The sequence below is a fragment of the Pristiophorus japonicus genome, chromosome 1 (assembly GCF_044704955.1).
Source record: "Pristiophorus japonicus isolate sPriJap1 chromosome 1, sPriJap1.hap1, whole genome shotgun sequence".
NCBI lineage: Eukaryota > Metazoa > Chordata > Chondrichthyes > Pristiophoridae > Pristiophorus > Pristiophorus japonicus.
In genome coordinates, this window is record NC_091977.1 from 398790824 (window position 1) to 398807245 (window position 16422).

At 47.6% G+C, this 16422-nt stretch overlaps 1 protein-coding gene across 9 annotated transcripts in view; it reads left to right on the forward strand.

Moving 5' to 3' along the window:
- Window positions 1-9204: 9204 nt before the first annotated feature.
- mybl1 (v-myb avian myeloblastosis viral oncogene homolog-like 1) overlaps window positions 9205-16422 on the forward strand; it is a 113282-nt gene continuing 106064 nt past the window's right edge. For 6 of the 9 annotated variants that reach the window (XM_070891477.1, XM_070891539.1, XM_070891531.1 and 3 more), the window contains exon 1: window positions 9205-9523. Coding sequence is in view for 1 of the 9 variants with exons in the window: in XM_070891487.1 (XP_070747588.1) it covers window positions 9501-9523 (23 nt within the window). In the remaining 8 variants the exon portion in view is untranslated. Of the gene's footprint in view, window positions 9524-9684; window positions 9741-10200; window positions 10302-16422 lie in introns of those variants that run through there. The other 3 variants (XM_070891516.1, XM_070891522.1, XM_070891503.1) reach the window with 3 other exon arrangements.

The following is a 16422-nucleotide window of genomic DNA, read 5'->3' on the forward strand; positions in this document are numbered from 1 at the left end:
TTGAGCAGTTAGTCAAAAAGAGATTCCTCGCTCCAACTGATTTATATGTGTAAACCTGCTTGTATATCCACCAGAGGGCTCATCCCCTGGAGTCCCAAGGGATCCCACAATCCCTTGGGAGCACTGGTACTTAAGGAGGCCTCACAGGTTGGAGAGGCACTCTGGAGACATAGAAACATAGAAACATAGAAAATAGGTGCAGGAGTAGGCCATTCAGCCCTTCTAGCCTGCACTGCCATTCAATGAGTTCATGGCTGAACATGAAACTTCAGTACCCCCTTCCTGCTTTCTCGCCATAACCCTTGATCCCCCGAGTAGTAAGGACTTCATCTAACTCCCTTTTGAATATATTTAGTGAATTGGCCTCAACTACTTTCTGTGGTAGAGAATTCCACAGGTTCACCACTCTCTGGATGAAGAAGTTTCTCCTCATCTCGGTCCTAAATGGCTTACCCCTTATCCTCAGACTGTGACCCCTGGTTCTGGACTTCCCCAACATTGGGAACATTCTTCCTGCATCTAACCTGTCTAAACCCGTCAGAATTTTAAACGTTTCCATGAGGTCCCCTCTCATTCTTCTGAACTCCAGTGAATACAAGCCCAGTTGATCCAGTCTTTCTTGATAGGTCAGTCCCGTCATCCCGGGAATCAGTCTGGTGAATCTTCGCTGCACTCCCTCAATAGCAAGAATGTCCTTCCTCAAGTTAGGAGACCAAAACTGTACACAATACTCCAGGTGTGGCCTCACCAAGGCCCTGTACAACTGTAGCAACACCTCCCTGCCCCTGTATTCAAATCCCCTCGCTATGAAGGCCAACATGCCATTTGCTTTCTTAACCGCCTGCTGTACCTGCATGCTAACCTTCAATGACTGATGTACCATGACACCCAGGTCTCGTTGCACCTTCCCTTTTCCTAATCTGTCACCATTCAGATAATAGTCTGTCTCTCTGTTTTTACCACCAAAGTGGATAACCTCACATTTATCCACATTATACTTCATCTGCCATGCATTTGCCCACTCACCTAACCTATCCAAGTCACTCTGCAGCCTAATAGCATCCTCCTCGCAGCTCACACTGCCACCCAACTTAGTGTCATCCGCAAATTTGGAGATACTGCATTTAATCCCCTTGTCTAAATCATTAATGTACAATGTAAACAGCTGGGGCCCCAGCACAGAACCTTGCGGCACCCCACTAGTCACTGCCTGCCATTCTGAAAAGTACCCGTTTACTCCTACTCTTTGCTTCCTGTCTGACAACCAGTTCTCAATCCACGTCAGCACACTACCCCCAATCCCATGTGCTTTAACTTTGCACATTAATCTCTTGTGTGGGACCTTGTCGAAAGCCTTCTGAAAGTCCAAATATACCACATCAACTGGTTCTCCTTTGTCCACTTTACTGGAAACATCCTCAAAAAATTCCAGAAGATTTGTCAAACATGATTTCCCTTTCACAAATCCATGCTGACTTGGACCTAACATGTCACCATTTTCCAGATGCACTGCTATGACATCCTTAATAATTGATTCCATCATTTTACCCACTACTGAGGTCAGGCTGACCGGTCTATAATTCCCTGTTTTCTCTCTCCCTCCTTTTTTAAAAAGTGGGGTTACATTGGCTACCCTCCACTCCATAGGAACTGATCCAGAGTCAATGGAATGTTGGAAATGACTGTCAATGCATCCGCTATTTCCAAGGCCACCTCCTTAAGTACTCTGGGATGCAGTCCATCAGGCCCTGGGGATTTATCGGCCTTCAATCCCATCAATTTCCTCAACACAATTTCCCGACCAATAAAGATTTCCCTCAGTTCCCCCTCCTTACTAGACCCTCTGACCCCTTTTATATCCGGAAGTTGTTTGTATCCTCCTTAGTGAATACCGAACCAAAGTACTTGTTCAATTGGTCTGCCATTTCTTTGTTCCCCGTTATGACTTCCCCTGATTCTGACTGCAGGGGACCTACGTTTGTCTTTACTAACCTTTTTCTCTTTACATACCTATAGAAACTTTAGCAATCTGCCTTAATGTTCCCTGTAAGCTTCTTCTCGTACTCCATTTTCCCTGCCCTAATCAAACCCTTTGTCCTCCTCTGCTGAGTTCTAAATTTCTTCCAGTCCCCAGGTTCGCTGCTATTTCTGGCCAATTTGTATGCCACTTCCTTGGCTTTAATACTATCCCTGATTTCCCTAGATAGCCACGGTTGAGCCACCTTCCCTTTTTTATTTTTACGCCAGACAGGAATGTACAATTGTTGTAATTCATCCATGCGGTCTCTAAATGTCTGCCATTGCCCATCCACAGTCAACACCCTAAGTATCATTCGCCAATCTATCCTAGCCAATTCACGCCTCATACCTTCAAAGTTACCCTTCTTTAAGTTCTGGACCATGGTCTCTGAATTTACTGTTTCATTCTCCATCCTAATGCAGAATTCCACCATATTATGGTCACTCTTCACCAAGGGGCCTCGCACAATGAGATTGCTAATTAATCCTCTCTCATTACACAACACCCAGTCTAAGATGGCCTCCCCCCTAGTTGGTTCCTCAACATATTGGTCTAGAAAACCATCCCTTATGCACTCCAGGAAATCCTCCTCCACCGTATTGCTTCCAGTTTGGCTAGCCCAATCTATGTGCATATTAAAGTCACCCATTATAACTGCTACACCTTTATTGCATGCACCCCTAATTTCCTGTTTGATGCCCTCCCCAACATCCCTATTACTGTTTGGAGGTCTGTACACAACTCCTACTGTAATAAAAGACTACGGTCACACTTTACTTTGAGCTCACAGTATCTAGTCAGACTCTTTATTCATACATAACAACTGGCAACGAGATACAGATGATGAACCCAACAATGCAGAGAACAGTGGGCATCCTGGAGAAATTTTTGGAGGGAGATGATTGGGAAACCTTCGTGGAGCGACTCGACCAATACTTTGTGGCCAACGAGCTGGAAGGAGAAGCGAACGCTGCCAAACGAAGGGCGATTCTCCTCACCAGCTGCGGGGCACCAACGTATGGCCTTACGAAGAATCTGCTTGCTCCAGCGAAACCTACAGAGAAATCATACGATGATTTGTGCACACTGGTCGGAGAGCATCTGAATCCGAAGCAAAGCGTTCTGATGGCGAGGTACCGGTTCTACACCTACAAAAGGTCTGAAGGCCAGGAAGTGCCGAGTTATGTCGCCGAGCTAAGACACCTTGCAGGACATTGCAAATTTGAAGGACATTTGGAGCACATGCTCAGAGACTTTTTCGTACTTAGCATTGGCCATGAAGTGATACTTCGCAAACTTCTGACTGTAGAGACCTCAACCTTGAGTAAAGCCATAGCGATAGCCCAGGCGTTCATTGCCACCAGTGACAATATTAATCAAATCTCTCAGCACACGAGTGCTGCAACAAGTACTGTGAACAAAGTGATGTTGTTTTCAAACCACAACGTACAGGGCAGGCCCCCCATGCCTGCAGTTGCATGTCCACAGATGTCTCAGAGTCCACCATCAAGGGTGATGAATGCAAGGCCATTAACACCTTGTTGGTGCTGCGGGGATGATCATCGTTTCCATTCATGCCGCTTCAAAGGGTATGTTTGCAAGGGCTGTGGAACAATGGGACACCTCCAATGTATGTGCAGGCGAGCTGCAAATCCTGTTAATCCTGCAAACCACCATGTTGCAGAGGAGGACAGATACACGGCAGATCACAATGAACCAGAGCCTCAGACCGAGGAGGCAGAGGTATATGGGGTGCACACATTTACCACAAAGTGTCCCCCGATAATGCTGAAGGTTGAATTAAATGGATTCCCGGTGTCAATGGAGCTGGACACGGACGCGAACCAGTCCATTATGAGCAAAAAGACTTCTGATAAATTGTGGTGCAGCAAGGCCTCAAGGCCAGTCTTGACTCCCATTCACATGAAACTGAGAACCTACACAAAGGAACTGATTCCCGTAATCGGCAGTGCTACTGTAAAGGTCTCCTACGATGGAGCAATGCACAAGCTACCACTCTGGGTGGTACCGGCTGATGGTACCAGGCTGCTCGGTAGGAACTGGCTGGGAAAGATACACTGGAACTGGGTCGACGTCCGAGCGCTCTCGCCCGCTGACGACACTTCGTGTGCCCAGGTCTTAAACAAGTTCCCTTCGCTGTTCGAACCAGGCATCGGGAAGTTCCAAGGAGCAAAAGTGCAGATCCACCTAATTCCGGAGGTGCGATCCATCCATCACAAGGTCAGAGCAGTACCTTACATGATGAGAGAAAGGGTAGAGATTGGTACTAGCATGTGATGCGTCGTCATACGGCGTTGGGTGTGTATTGCATCAAGCTAATTAATCTGGCAAATTGCAACCAGTTGCTTATGCATTCAGAAGTCTGTCTAAGGCTGATAGAACCTACAGCATGATTGAAAAAGAAGCATTAGTGTGTGTGTTTATGGGGCAAAGAAAATGCATCAATATCTGTTTGGGCTCAAATTTGAATTGGAAAATGACCACAAGCCACTGATTACCCTTTTTTCCAAAAGTAATGGGATAAATACGAATGCATCGGCCCGCATCCAGAGATGGGCACTCACGTTGTCCGCATACAACTATGCCATCCGCCACAGGCCAGGCACAGAAAACTGTGCCGATGCTCTCAGTAGGCTGCCATTGCCCACCACAGGGGTGGAAATGGCACAGTCCGCAGATTTAGTCATGGTTACGGAAGCATTCGAGAGTGAGCAATCAACCGTCACAGCCCGACAGATTAGAGCCTGGATGAGCCAGAACCCCTTACTGTCCCTAGTAAAAAATTGTGTGCTTCACGGGAGCTGGTCCAGTGTCCCAGCGGAAATGCAGAAAGAGATAAAGCCGTACCAGTGGCGCAAAGATGAAATGTCTATACAGGCAGACTGTCTTCTGTGAGGTAATCCACAGAGGGGCTGGGGCATTTTCATCAGTGATCTCCACAATACTCACCCAGGCATTGTAATGATGAAAGCGATAGCCAGAGCCCACGTGTGGTGGCCCGGTATCGATGCGGACTTAGAGTCCTGTGTGCACAAATGTAACACATGCTTGCAGTTAAGCAATGCAGCCAGGGAGGCGCCACTAAGTTTATGGTCTTGGCCCTCCAAACCGTGGTCCAGGGTCCACGTCGACTATGCAGGCCCGTTTTTGGGTAAAATGTTCCTTTTAGTTGTAGATGCATACTCCAAATGGATTGAATGTGAGATAATGTCGGCAAGCTCGTCCGCTGCCACCACTGAAAGCCTGCGGGCCATGTTTGCCTCGCACGGCCTGCCTGATGTCCTTGTGAGCAACTACGGGTCATGTTTTACCAGTGCCGAGTTCAAACAGTTCATGATCCGTAATGGGATCAAACATGTTACATCTGCCCCGTTCAAACCAGCATCCAATGGTCAGGCAGAGAGAGCAGTGCAAACCATCAAGCAGATGGTTTAAAGAGGGTAACTGAATGCTCACTGCAGACTCGCCTATCCCGAGTCCTGCTTAGCTACTGCATGAGACCCCACTCGCTCACTGGGATTCCACCCGCTGAACTGCTGATGAAAAGGGCACTTAGACAAGGCTCTTGTTAGTCCACTCTGATCTACATGAACAGGTAGAGAGCAGGCGGCTTCAACAAAGTACATATCATCATAGTGCAAATGTGTCACGCGAAATTGAAATCAATAATCCTGTATTTGTATTAAATTATGGACAAGGTCCCAAGTGGCTTCCAAGCACTGTTGTGGTCAAAGAGGGGAGTAGGGTGTTTTGGGTCAAACTTTCAAATGGACTCACCCACCGGAAACACTTGGACCAAATCAAACTCAGATTTACGGACTATCCAGAGCAACCCACATTGGACCCTACCTTCTTTGACCCTTCAACATACACATCAGTGACAACCACCGCAGTTGACCACGCAGCAGAACCCATCACCTACAGCAGCCCAGCAGGACTCAGCCCACACCAGGCAGCCCAGCAAGGCCAGCTGCACAGCAGCCCACCAAGGGCCCAACAAACGATTCACCAAAACTAGCATTTGCACCGAGACGATCAACCAGGGAAAGGAAGGCCCCAGATTGACTCACCTTGTAAATAGTTACACTATTTACTTTGAGGGAGGGGGGGAATGTTGTTATATATGTGTAAACCTATATATACCTTGTGTAGCCACCAGAGGGCTCATCCCCTGGAGTTCCAAGGGATCCCACAATCCCTTGGGAGCACTAGTAGTTAAGGAGGCCTCACAGGCTGGAGAGGCACTCTGGAGACCTCAATAAAAGACTAAAGTCACACTTTACTTTGAGCTCATGGTATCTAATCAGACTCTTTATTCCTACATAACACCAACCGTCTCCTTTTCACCATGGATGTCCAATCCCTCTACATTTCCATCCCCCACCAGGGTGACCTGCGGGCGCTCCGCTTCTTCCTCGAGCAGAGGCCCAACCAGTCCCCATCCATCACCACCCGCCTGGCTGAACTTGTTCTCACATTGAACAACTTCCCCTTTAACTCCACTCACTTCCTCCAAATTAAAGATGTTGCTATGGGAACCCTCATGGTTCCTAGCTATGCCTGCCTTTTCATGGGATATGTGGAACATTCTTTGTTCCAGTCCCACTCGGGTCCCCTCCCTCACCTCTTTTTCCGGTACATTGATGACTGTATCGGTGCCGTTTCCTGCTCTCGCCCTGAACTTGAAAATTTTATTCACTTTGCATCTAATTTCCACCCTTCCCTCACCTTCACATGGTCCATCTCCAACTCTTCCCTTCCCTTCCTCGACTTCTCCATCTCCATCTCTGGGGATAGGCTTTCGACCAGTATCCACTATAAGCCCACTGACTCCCACAGCTACCTGGACTAGACTTCCTCCCACCCTGCATCCTGTAAGGACTCCATTCCATTCTCCCAGTTTCTCCGTCTCCGTCGCATCTGCTCTGATGACGCCATCTTTCACAATAGTGCCTCTGACATGTCTTTCTTTTTCCTCAACACAGGATTTTCCTCCACCGTGGTTAACATGGCCCTCGACTGTGTCTGTTCTATTTCCCACACCTATGCTCTCACTCCTTCCCCTCCCTCCCAGAACCATGACAGGGTTCCCCTTGGCCTCACCTTTCACCCCACCAGCCTCCACGTTCAAAGGATAATCTTCTGCCATTTCCGCCATCTCTAGTGTGATCCCACCAACAATCACATCCTCTCCTCCCCTCCCAGCATTCCGAAGGGACCGCTCCCTCCCCATTTTGCAATCACCCTCAGCACCCCCTCCCCTTCCCAGGACACCTTTCCGTGCAAGCGCAGGAGATGCAACACCTGTGCTTTTACCTCCTCCCTTCCCACTATCCAGGACCCCAAATACTCCTTCCAGGTGAAACAGCGATTTACTTGTACTTCTTTCAATTTAGTATACTGTATTTGCTGCTCACGATGTGGTCTCCTCTACACTGGGGAGATCAAGTGTAGATTGGGTGACCGCTTTGCGGAGCACCTCCATTCAGTCCGCAAGTGTGACCCTGAGCTTCCGGTCGCCTGTCACTTTAATTCTCCAATCCATTCCAACGAAGCTCAACGCAAGCTCGAGGAACAGCACCTCCTCTTTCGTTTTGGCACTTTACAGCCTTCTGGACTATATCGAGTTCAAAAATTTCAGAGCGTAACCGCTGGCAATCTTTGGCTCCCTCCCTCCCACTCCCACCCCCCCCCCCCCCCCCGCCCCCAGAGCTTGTTTCTTTCTTTTTTTTCCCTCGTCTCTAATGGCAGTTGGTCATTATCCCACCATTCATACCCTATCTTGACAAATGTTTTTCTAACTCCTGGCATTACCATTTGAATTTGGGCCATCATCCCTTTTGTCTCTCTAATCTCTCATGTCTTCCAACCTATCACAGGCCTTCCCTTTTGTTCTATCTTCCTTTCCCCCTTTCAGTGCTTGTTAAGAATCTGTTCTTTCTGAACACTCCAGTACTGATGAAGGGTCATCGACCCAAAACGTTAACACTGCTTCTTCTTAATAGGTGCTGCCTTACCTGCTGAGATTTCCAGCTTTTTCTGTTTTTATTTCAGATTCCAGCATTCGCAGTATTTTGCTTTTGTGTAGTGATAAAGAGACTTTTCTATCAGCTGTGGCTCAGTGTACTCTCGCCTCTGAGTCAGAATGTTGTGGGTTCAAGTCCCACTCCAGGGACTTGAGCACAAAAAAATCTAAGCTGATACTCCAGTGCAGTGCTGAAGGTGCGTTCTCATCTTTCGGCTGAGACGTTAAACCGAGGTCCCGTCTGCTCTCTCAAGTAGACGTAAAAGATCCCATGGCAGTATTTTGAAGAAGAGCAGGGGAGTTATCCCCCATGTCCTGGCCAGTATTTATCCCACAATTAACATAACAAAAAAAAGATTATCTGGTCATTATCACTTAGCTGTTTGTGGGAGCTTGCTTGTGTACAAATTGTATGCCGCATTTTCAACAATACAACAGTACTTAATTGGCTGTGAAGCGCTTTGAGACGTCCGGTGATCGTGAAAGGCACTATATAAATCCAAGTCTTTTCAGTAGTAGTGATGGGTTTGAAGGGGAATAGATAATGGAAAGTAGTAGGGAACATAATGGGAGTGAGAGGTGGAGAAGCATAAAATGATCAGAGGATGAGAATGGAGCTGCTATAAATTATTTTCGCCACAGACTCCACCGCAAAAGCAGCCTACAGCCGTTGCTCATTTCTTTTCCTGTCACCCAACATCATCTCTCACAAAGGGGAAAAAATGAAGCAGAAGAGACAGAGAGCAACAGCAACACAACGATAGCAGGGGCACAGGGATCAGTAACCGAGGGACCATATTCTGGCATTTGCTGTATGCAACAGCAGGGGAGATCGACTGGAGCAGACACACACTTCACACCGCACAAAGCCAATCACGGGGCTGCAAGACTTGTCCCCGGTTTCCAACTCCAGACACGGTACGAGCAGCACACAAGATGGCGCTGTCGCCATTTATCTCGCGCGACGAAGGGAAACCAGTTCAGGGCGCTCAGAGCGTACGCTCAGAGCGAACTACAATGCCCACAGTGCACTGCGGCGAGCCCCGCCCCATCTTACGCAATGTGACGAATGCGTTCGCGTTCCAGCTGGCCCGCCCACCCCCGCCGCACTCGGCTGATTCTCGGCCTATGAACGGTCAGGACGCGTGCGCACATTCAAATGTTGTAGGCGAATATTTGAGAGGGAGGCTGGGCGCGAGATTTGGCGGGATATAGAAACAGAGCCGGAGTCTGACAGCAGCTGACAAGAGTCAAGACACACTGAGGGTGGGGGATATGATGACTCCACTGCTGGCACTGAGTCAGCCAGCAGCGACCCTCAGCCGGCCTGATCTCCCCGATGTATTCATTATCGGACATTAACCACCCCGGAGCCCCCGTGTGAGTGACTGACTGAGTGAGCGAGTGTTTATACCGGAGAGAAACGGCTTGTGAATGATGGCCAAGCGAGTTCGGAGGTGAGTGCGCAGCCGGCGGCTACTCACTTAAAGCAATCACTGTGATCAGAGCTCCTTGACCGGAGGGTTGAACTGTCTTGTCTTTATTTTATCACTGGTGAAAGCTGCTCTTGATGCCAGCTGTCTGCAACAGGTTACAGTGAGGCTGCGAAGTCGGCAGCTATTCGCATATGATGTAAAAAAAAAAGCCCAGATTTTTTATTCCGTCCTTTTTGAGGTAACTTGCTTAAGAATAATAACAATGTTATGATTAGATGTTTAGTAAAAAAATAAAACCCTTAAAGTAAACTTTACGCATGTTCACATCCAGCAAGAAAAACTGCTTGGAGAACTGCTAAACTCACAAGTGAAATTTGCAGAGTGCACCAGGTGTAACGCGCGAATTAGGTATGAAGTATTTTTGTAAACTTTAATCAGTTGATTGTCATCCATTTGTTCTTAGACATATAATTTGCCACATCATAACTGGGCGTATTGCATAACATCGTTGTGAAACTGATCAGAGAAGCCGGCCAAAAAATAAAATTGGCAATAGTTAGCCAATAGCTGCCATTCCACCGAAACCGTTGCAGTTTTTAGCTGTCTGGTTTATTGCAGGGTTAGATAGCCACGATCTGACGTTTACGATAAAAAAATGATTTGATAGAATAAAATTGACCATGTTTTGTTTCTTATAGAATCATAGAAAATTACAACACAGAAGGAGGCCGTTTGGCCCATCGTGTCTCTGTCGGTCGAAAAAGAGCTACCCCAGCCTAATCCCACCTTCCAGCACTAGGTCCGTAGCCCTGTGGTCACGGCTCTTTAAGTGCACATCCAAGTACTTTTTAAATATGGTGAGGGTTTCAGAACCCACCCTCTGGGTGAAATTTTTTTCCTCATCTCTCCTCTAATCCTTCTACCAACTACTTTAAATCTATGCCCCCTGGTTATTGACCCATCTGCTAAGGGAAACAGGTCTTTACTATCCACTCTATCAAACAACCCCAGCCTATCCAATCTTTCCTCAGCTAATAACATTTTCCAGTCCTGGCAAAATCTTCTCTGCGCCCTCTCTAGTGCTGGATTAGAATGAGTGGAGTGGAACAAGACGGACTATTTTCCAATTAAGTCCTAGGTTTTTTGTCCTTTCATCTCATGAACATTCTACTGAATGTATTATGCTGAAAGTTTGCTAAGAACATAAAAAATAAGAGCAGGCATAGGCCATTTGGCCCCTTGAGCCTGCTTTGTCATGCAATAAGATCATGGCTCATCTGATCTTGGCTTCCCTGCCCGCTCCCCATAACCCTTGACTCCCGTATTATTCAAAAATCTGTCTACACCTTAAATATATTCAATGACCCAGCCTCCACAGCTCTCTGGGGAAGAGAATTCCAAAGATTCATGACTCTGACAGAAGAAATTCCTCCTCATTTCTGTTGGGCGACCCCTTACTCTGAAATTATGGCCCCTAGTTCTAGATTTCCCCACAAGGGGAAACATCCTCTCTGCATCTACCCTGTCAAGCCCCTTCAGAATCTTATGTTTCAATGAGCTCCACTCTCATTCTTCTAAACTCCAATGAGTATAGACTCAACCTTTCATCATAAGACAACCCTTTCATCTCAGGAATCAACCTTATGAACCTTCTCTGAGCTGCCTCCAATGCAGGTATATCCCTCCTTAAATAAGGAGACCAAAACTGTACACAGTACTCCAGGTGTGGTCTCACCAATGCTCTGTACAGTTCTAGCAGGACTTCCGTACTTTTATACTCCATCCCCCTTGCAATAAAGGCCAACATTCCATTTGACTTCCTAATTACTTGCTATACATACATGCATGCTAACTTTTTGTGTTTCATGTACAAGGGCCCCCAGATCCCTCTACCTCAGCATTTTGTAATCTCTCCCCATTTAAATAATAATTTGCTTTTTTATTTTTCCTACCAAAGTGGATAACCTTGCATTTTCCGACATACTCCATCTGCCAGATTTTTGCTCAATCACTTAGCCTATCTATATCCCTCTGCAGATTCTTTGCGTCCTCCACTCAATTTGCTTTCCCTCCAATCTTTGTATCATCAGCAAATTTGGCTACATTATACTCGGTCCCTTCATCCAAGTCATTAATATAGATTGTAAATAGTTGAGGCCCAAGCACTGATTCCTGTGGCATCCTACTAATTACAGTTTGCCAACCTGAAAATGACCCATTTATCTCGACTCTCTGTTTTCTGTTAGTTAGCCAATCCTCTATCCATGCTAATATATTACCCCCAACCCCGTGAGCTTTTATCTTGTGCAGTAACCTTCTATGTGGCATCTTATCGAATGCCTTCTGGAAATCCAAATACATGACATTTACTGGTTCCCCTTTATCCACTCTGCTCAATACATCCTCAAAGAATTCCAGCAAATTTGTCAAACATGATTTCTCTTTCATAAAACCTCTGCTTCACTGTATTATGATTTTCTAAATGTCCTACTATCACTTCCTTAATAATGGACTCCAGCATTTCCCCAATGATAGATGTTAGGCTAACTGGTCTATAGTTTTCTGCTTTCTGCCTCCCTCCTTTCTTAAATAGGGGCGTTACATTTGCGGTTTTCCAATCTGCTGGGACCTCTCCTGAATCCAGGGAATTTTGGTAGATTACAACCAATGTATCCACTATCTCTGCAGCCACTTCTTTTAAGACCCTAGATGCAAGCCATCAGATCCAAGGGACTTTTAGTCCCATTCGTTTGCCTAGTACTTTTCCTCCCAATAGCCCCTTGATTATCAATCATTGGGATGCTTTTAATGTTTTCTACCGTGAAGACCAAAACAAATTATTTGTTCAAAGTCTCTTTGTTAAATATCCTCTTCAGAATAGTTTAACAAATAGCAGTTAAGTAGAATGCAGGTTTGGTTATCTATTATCCCATAAACAAAATTTCAGAAATCAAATCTATTAATTTGAATCAGAGAAGTTAGTTCTCCTTCATTGAGTGAGTTACTCTCGTAGCAGCCAAACTGTTTATCTGAACGCTATTAATCTGAAGTGACCTATTAACCAAACCGACTTTACCGTTTCTTTTCGTGTGTCCCAAAAATATAACTTAAAAATAAGCAGTTTCTATGCTGAATAAATACCATTTGAATCAAGGGATATGGGGATAGTGCAGGAAAGTGGAGTTGAGGTAGAAGATCAGCCATTATCTTATTGAATGATGGAGCAGGCTCAAAGAGCCGAATGACCTACTGCTGCTCCTATTTCTTATGTTCTTATTTAATGCTGTATGAAAGCATTATGGCACAATTGGTTAACCCAAAAATAATTTAATTTCTGAAACAATGTCACAATTTCACAAACTTTAATTTTAATCAGACTGTCTATTGTGATCACATCCGCTTATTTCCTTAACAGCAGCATTCCCTGCTATGAAATAAATCATCTGTGTATGTTTGACACCAAGTTGTGAAGTGGATGACATCTATTGGAATTTACATTATTTTGTTATCTGTATGACCAAGATTTACTGAGTTTATGTATTTAAGTATTTGGTTGTGGTATTTTGTGTGAATTGGAAGACTTGAGATATTGTTGGATGGGAGTGCATTTAAAATGCAATAGAATTTGTTGGATTTAACAGCTTTTGGGGTTAAGTAGCAGCCTTGGAGTTAAACAAGGAAATCTTTTGCAAAGTTGTTTGAATCATGTCCTGAACACCCTGTTTGAGGGTCAACAAAGATTCACACTGGATTGGCTAAAAGCAGGCTGGATATGCTGTTCAGAATTACAAGCGGTCTGAGGGTGCCCTGGCCCCAAGTTTCCACATGATTTGCTCCTGATTTTTAGGAGAAACTGGTGTAGAACGGAGTATCTTAGAAATCGGAATTCTCGTCATTTAGTTTGCTCCAGTTCTAGTCAGTTAGAACAGTTTCACTTTGGAACAGAATTTTTTTTTCAAAAGGGGGCGCGTCCGGCCACTTACGCCTGATTTCAAAGTTTCGTGAGTGAAAACTTACTCCAAACTAACTTAGAATGGAGTAAGTGAAGATTTTTGTACGCTCAAAGAAACCTTGTCTACACTTTAGAAAATCAGGCGTAGGTTACAAATCAGGTGTAGGGAATGGTGAGGGGGGAGGGGAGGGGGGGGTTTAAAGGGAAGTTTACAAACATTAAACACTTCAGTTTTACAAATAAAGAGCCATCATCAATAATAAATGATAAATACATCAATAAGTCAACCAATAAATCAATCAAAAAAAATTAATAAGAAATAATTAAAAAAAAATCAATAAATAAAACATTTTCTACTTACCGACTGCAGCACCGGTAGCCTTCCAACAGCGTGCTGGGATGTCCCCCCCAGTGTGTCTCTGTCAGTGTCTCTATCTCTCTGTCTGTCTGTGTGTGTCTCTCATTTTCTGTCTGTCAGTGTCTGTGTTTCTGACAGCGAGAGGAGGGAGAGGGAGAGGGAGAGGGAGAGGGAGAGGGAGAGGGAGAGGGAGAGGGAGAGGGAGAGGGAGAGGGAGAGGGGAAAGGAGAATGGGGGGGGAGAGAAAGGAGAATTTGGGGGGGGGGGAGAATGGGGAGGGAAGGAGAATGGGGAGGGAAGGAGAATGGGGGGGGGGAAGAGAAAGGAGAATGGGGGGAGGAGAATTTTGGGGGGGGGGGAGAAAGGAGAATGGGGGGGGAGGAGAATTGGAGGGGAGGAGGAAGGAGAATGAAGGGGAATGGGGGGGGGAAGGAGAATGAATGGGGGTGGGGGGGAAGGAGAATGGGGGTGGGGGGGGAAGGAGAATGGGGGTGGGGGGGAAGGAGAATGGGGGTGGGGGGGGAAGAAGAATGAGAATGGGGGTGGGGGGGAAGGAGAAGGAGATTGGGGGGGGAGGAGAAGGAGATTGGGGGGGGGAGGAGAAGGATATTGGGGGGGGGGAAGGAGAAGGAGATTGGGGGGGAGAAGGAGATTGGGGGGGAGAAGGAGATTGGGGGGGGGGAAGGAGATTGGGGGGGGGGAAGGAGAAGGAGATTGGGGGGGGGAAGGAGAAGGAGATTGGGGGGGAGAAGGAGATTGGGGGGGGAAGGAGAAGGAGATTGGGGGGGGGGGGAAGGAGAAGGAGATTTGGGGGGGGGGGGGAGAGGAGAAGGGGGGGGGGTAGGTGGAGGCTGAATGGGCCGGGCCCGAGACTTAGGGCCGGGCCTGGCCCCAGCACCAGATTTACAGGTAGGTGGCGTTGGGTCGGGTCGGGGGGAGCGCGGTTCGGGGTGGTGGTGGGAGGGAGGTCAGTTCGGGTCGGGTCGGGGGGAGGGAGGGAGAGGGAGGTCAGGTCGGATCCAGTCCGGGGGGGGGAGGGGGAGCGGGAGTCTGTGTCGGGGCGGGGGGGGGGGGTTGCGGGAGTCGGGTTGATGTCGGGTCCGGTCCGGGGGGGAGGGGGAGCCGGGGTCGGGGGGGGGAAGCGGGAGTCAGGTTGGTGTCGGGTCTGGTGTGGGGGGTCCGGGGGTGGGGGGGAGCGGAGCGGAGCGCGGGTCGGGTCCAGGGGTGTGGGGGAAGCGGGAGTCGGGTCGGTGTCGGGTCCGGTGCAGGGGGGGGGGCGGGAGTCGGGTCCGGGGGGGAGGGGGAGGGGTGGCGGGAGTCAGGTCGCTGTTGGGTCCGGTCCGGGGCGGGGGCGGGGGGGAAGCGGGAATCAGGTTGGTGTTGGGTCCGGTCCGGAAGCGGGAGTCGGGTCGGGAGGAAGCAGGAGCTGGCCGTGGGAGGAGCCTTATGCACGCAGCCCCAGTGAGGCCATTCAGCCAGGGCTAGGGATTGCGTGATTCGGCCTCTCCTACATAGTTTTGGGCGCCTGGAGCTACTGCACATGCGCGCCCAGTGTAGCGCGCATGTGCAGAGGTCCCGGCACTGTTTTCAGCGCAGGGACCTGGCTCCGCCCCCTACAGCTCGTGCTGCACTGCGCCAAGGGCCAGAGGACCTGCAGGGAGGTGGAGAATCTGGAGGGTTTTTTTAGGCGCACTTTGTGGCGCGAAAAACGGGCGTCCAGGTCGGGACTGCGCCGTTCTAGGCGCGGCTCGAAACTTGGGCCCATAAAGTGTATTTGGCCATTTATGGATTTTCAGTATGTAAATATGAGTTAATGTGAATATTTTTTAGTATTTACCTGATTTCTGTGCTTTGTACTATTTAATTGAAAATAAAGATAATACTGGGCCTGAAATTCCTCGAGGCCCAAACGTCCAGGAGGTCCAATCTAACAGCAGAAATATGGTGGGGTGGAACTTCTGCCCACCGGTATAACCCAGTGCTGATCTTGTTCCAAATCCCAGGGGTGGGGTTATTTACGTAAATGCTATGGGCACCCACCGCTTTACTCCCTAGATGTCTTCTCCACAGGGATTTTGGAGTGGCACTTGACACTTCAGGGACGGGGGGGCGGGGCTGGCAGGGGGAGGGAGGGGAGGAACGGTAGGCTGGGGGACACCACGAGTCACATCCTGTTGATTAGTACATACCCAATATCCCAACTCTCTGCCTCTTGCGTCCTAAGCAATTCCCTACACATCAATAGGTTGCCTCCAATTCCACACACTTTCAATTTTACTAACAATTTCTCGTATAGAAAATATTGAATGTCTTCTGAAAGTCCATATGAATAACATCTACAGACACTTTCTTAACTGCCATGTCGGTGGCCTCAAAAAAATCAACTAGGTTAGTCAGACATGACATATCCTTTACAAATCCATGCTGGCTCTCTGATCAGTTCATGTTTGTCCACATGCTTAGTAACTATCCCAAATGACAGATTATAGTAACTTCCCCACAGCAGACGTTCAACTAATGGGTCTATAATTCCCTGAGGATCCGTCGCTAAAAATGATGTGGGGTGAATTGCACAAGAGACCAGAATCAAAAGACTGGAGAGAATAGGAG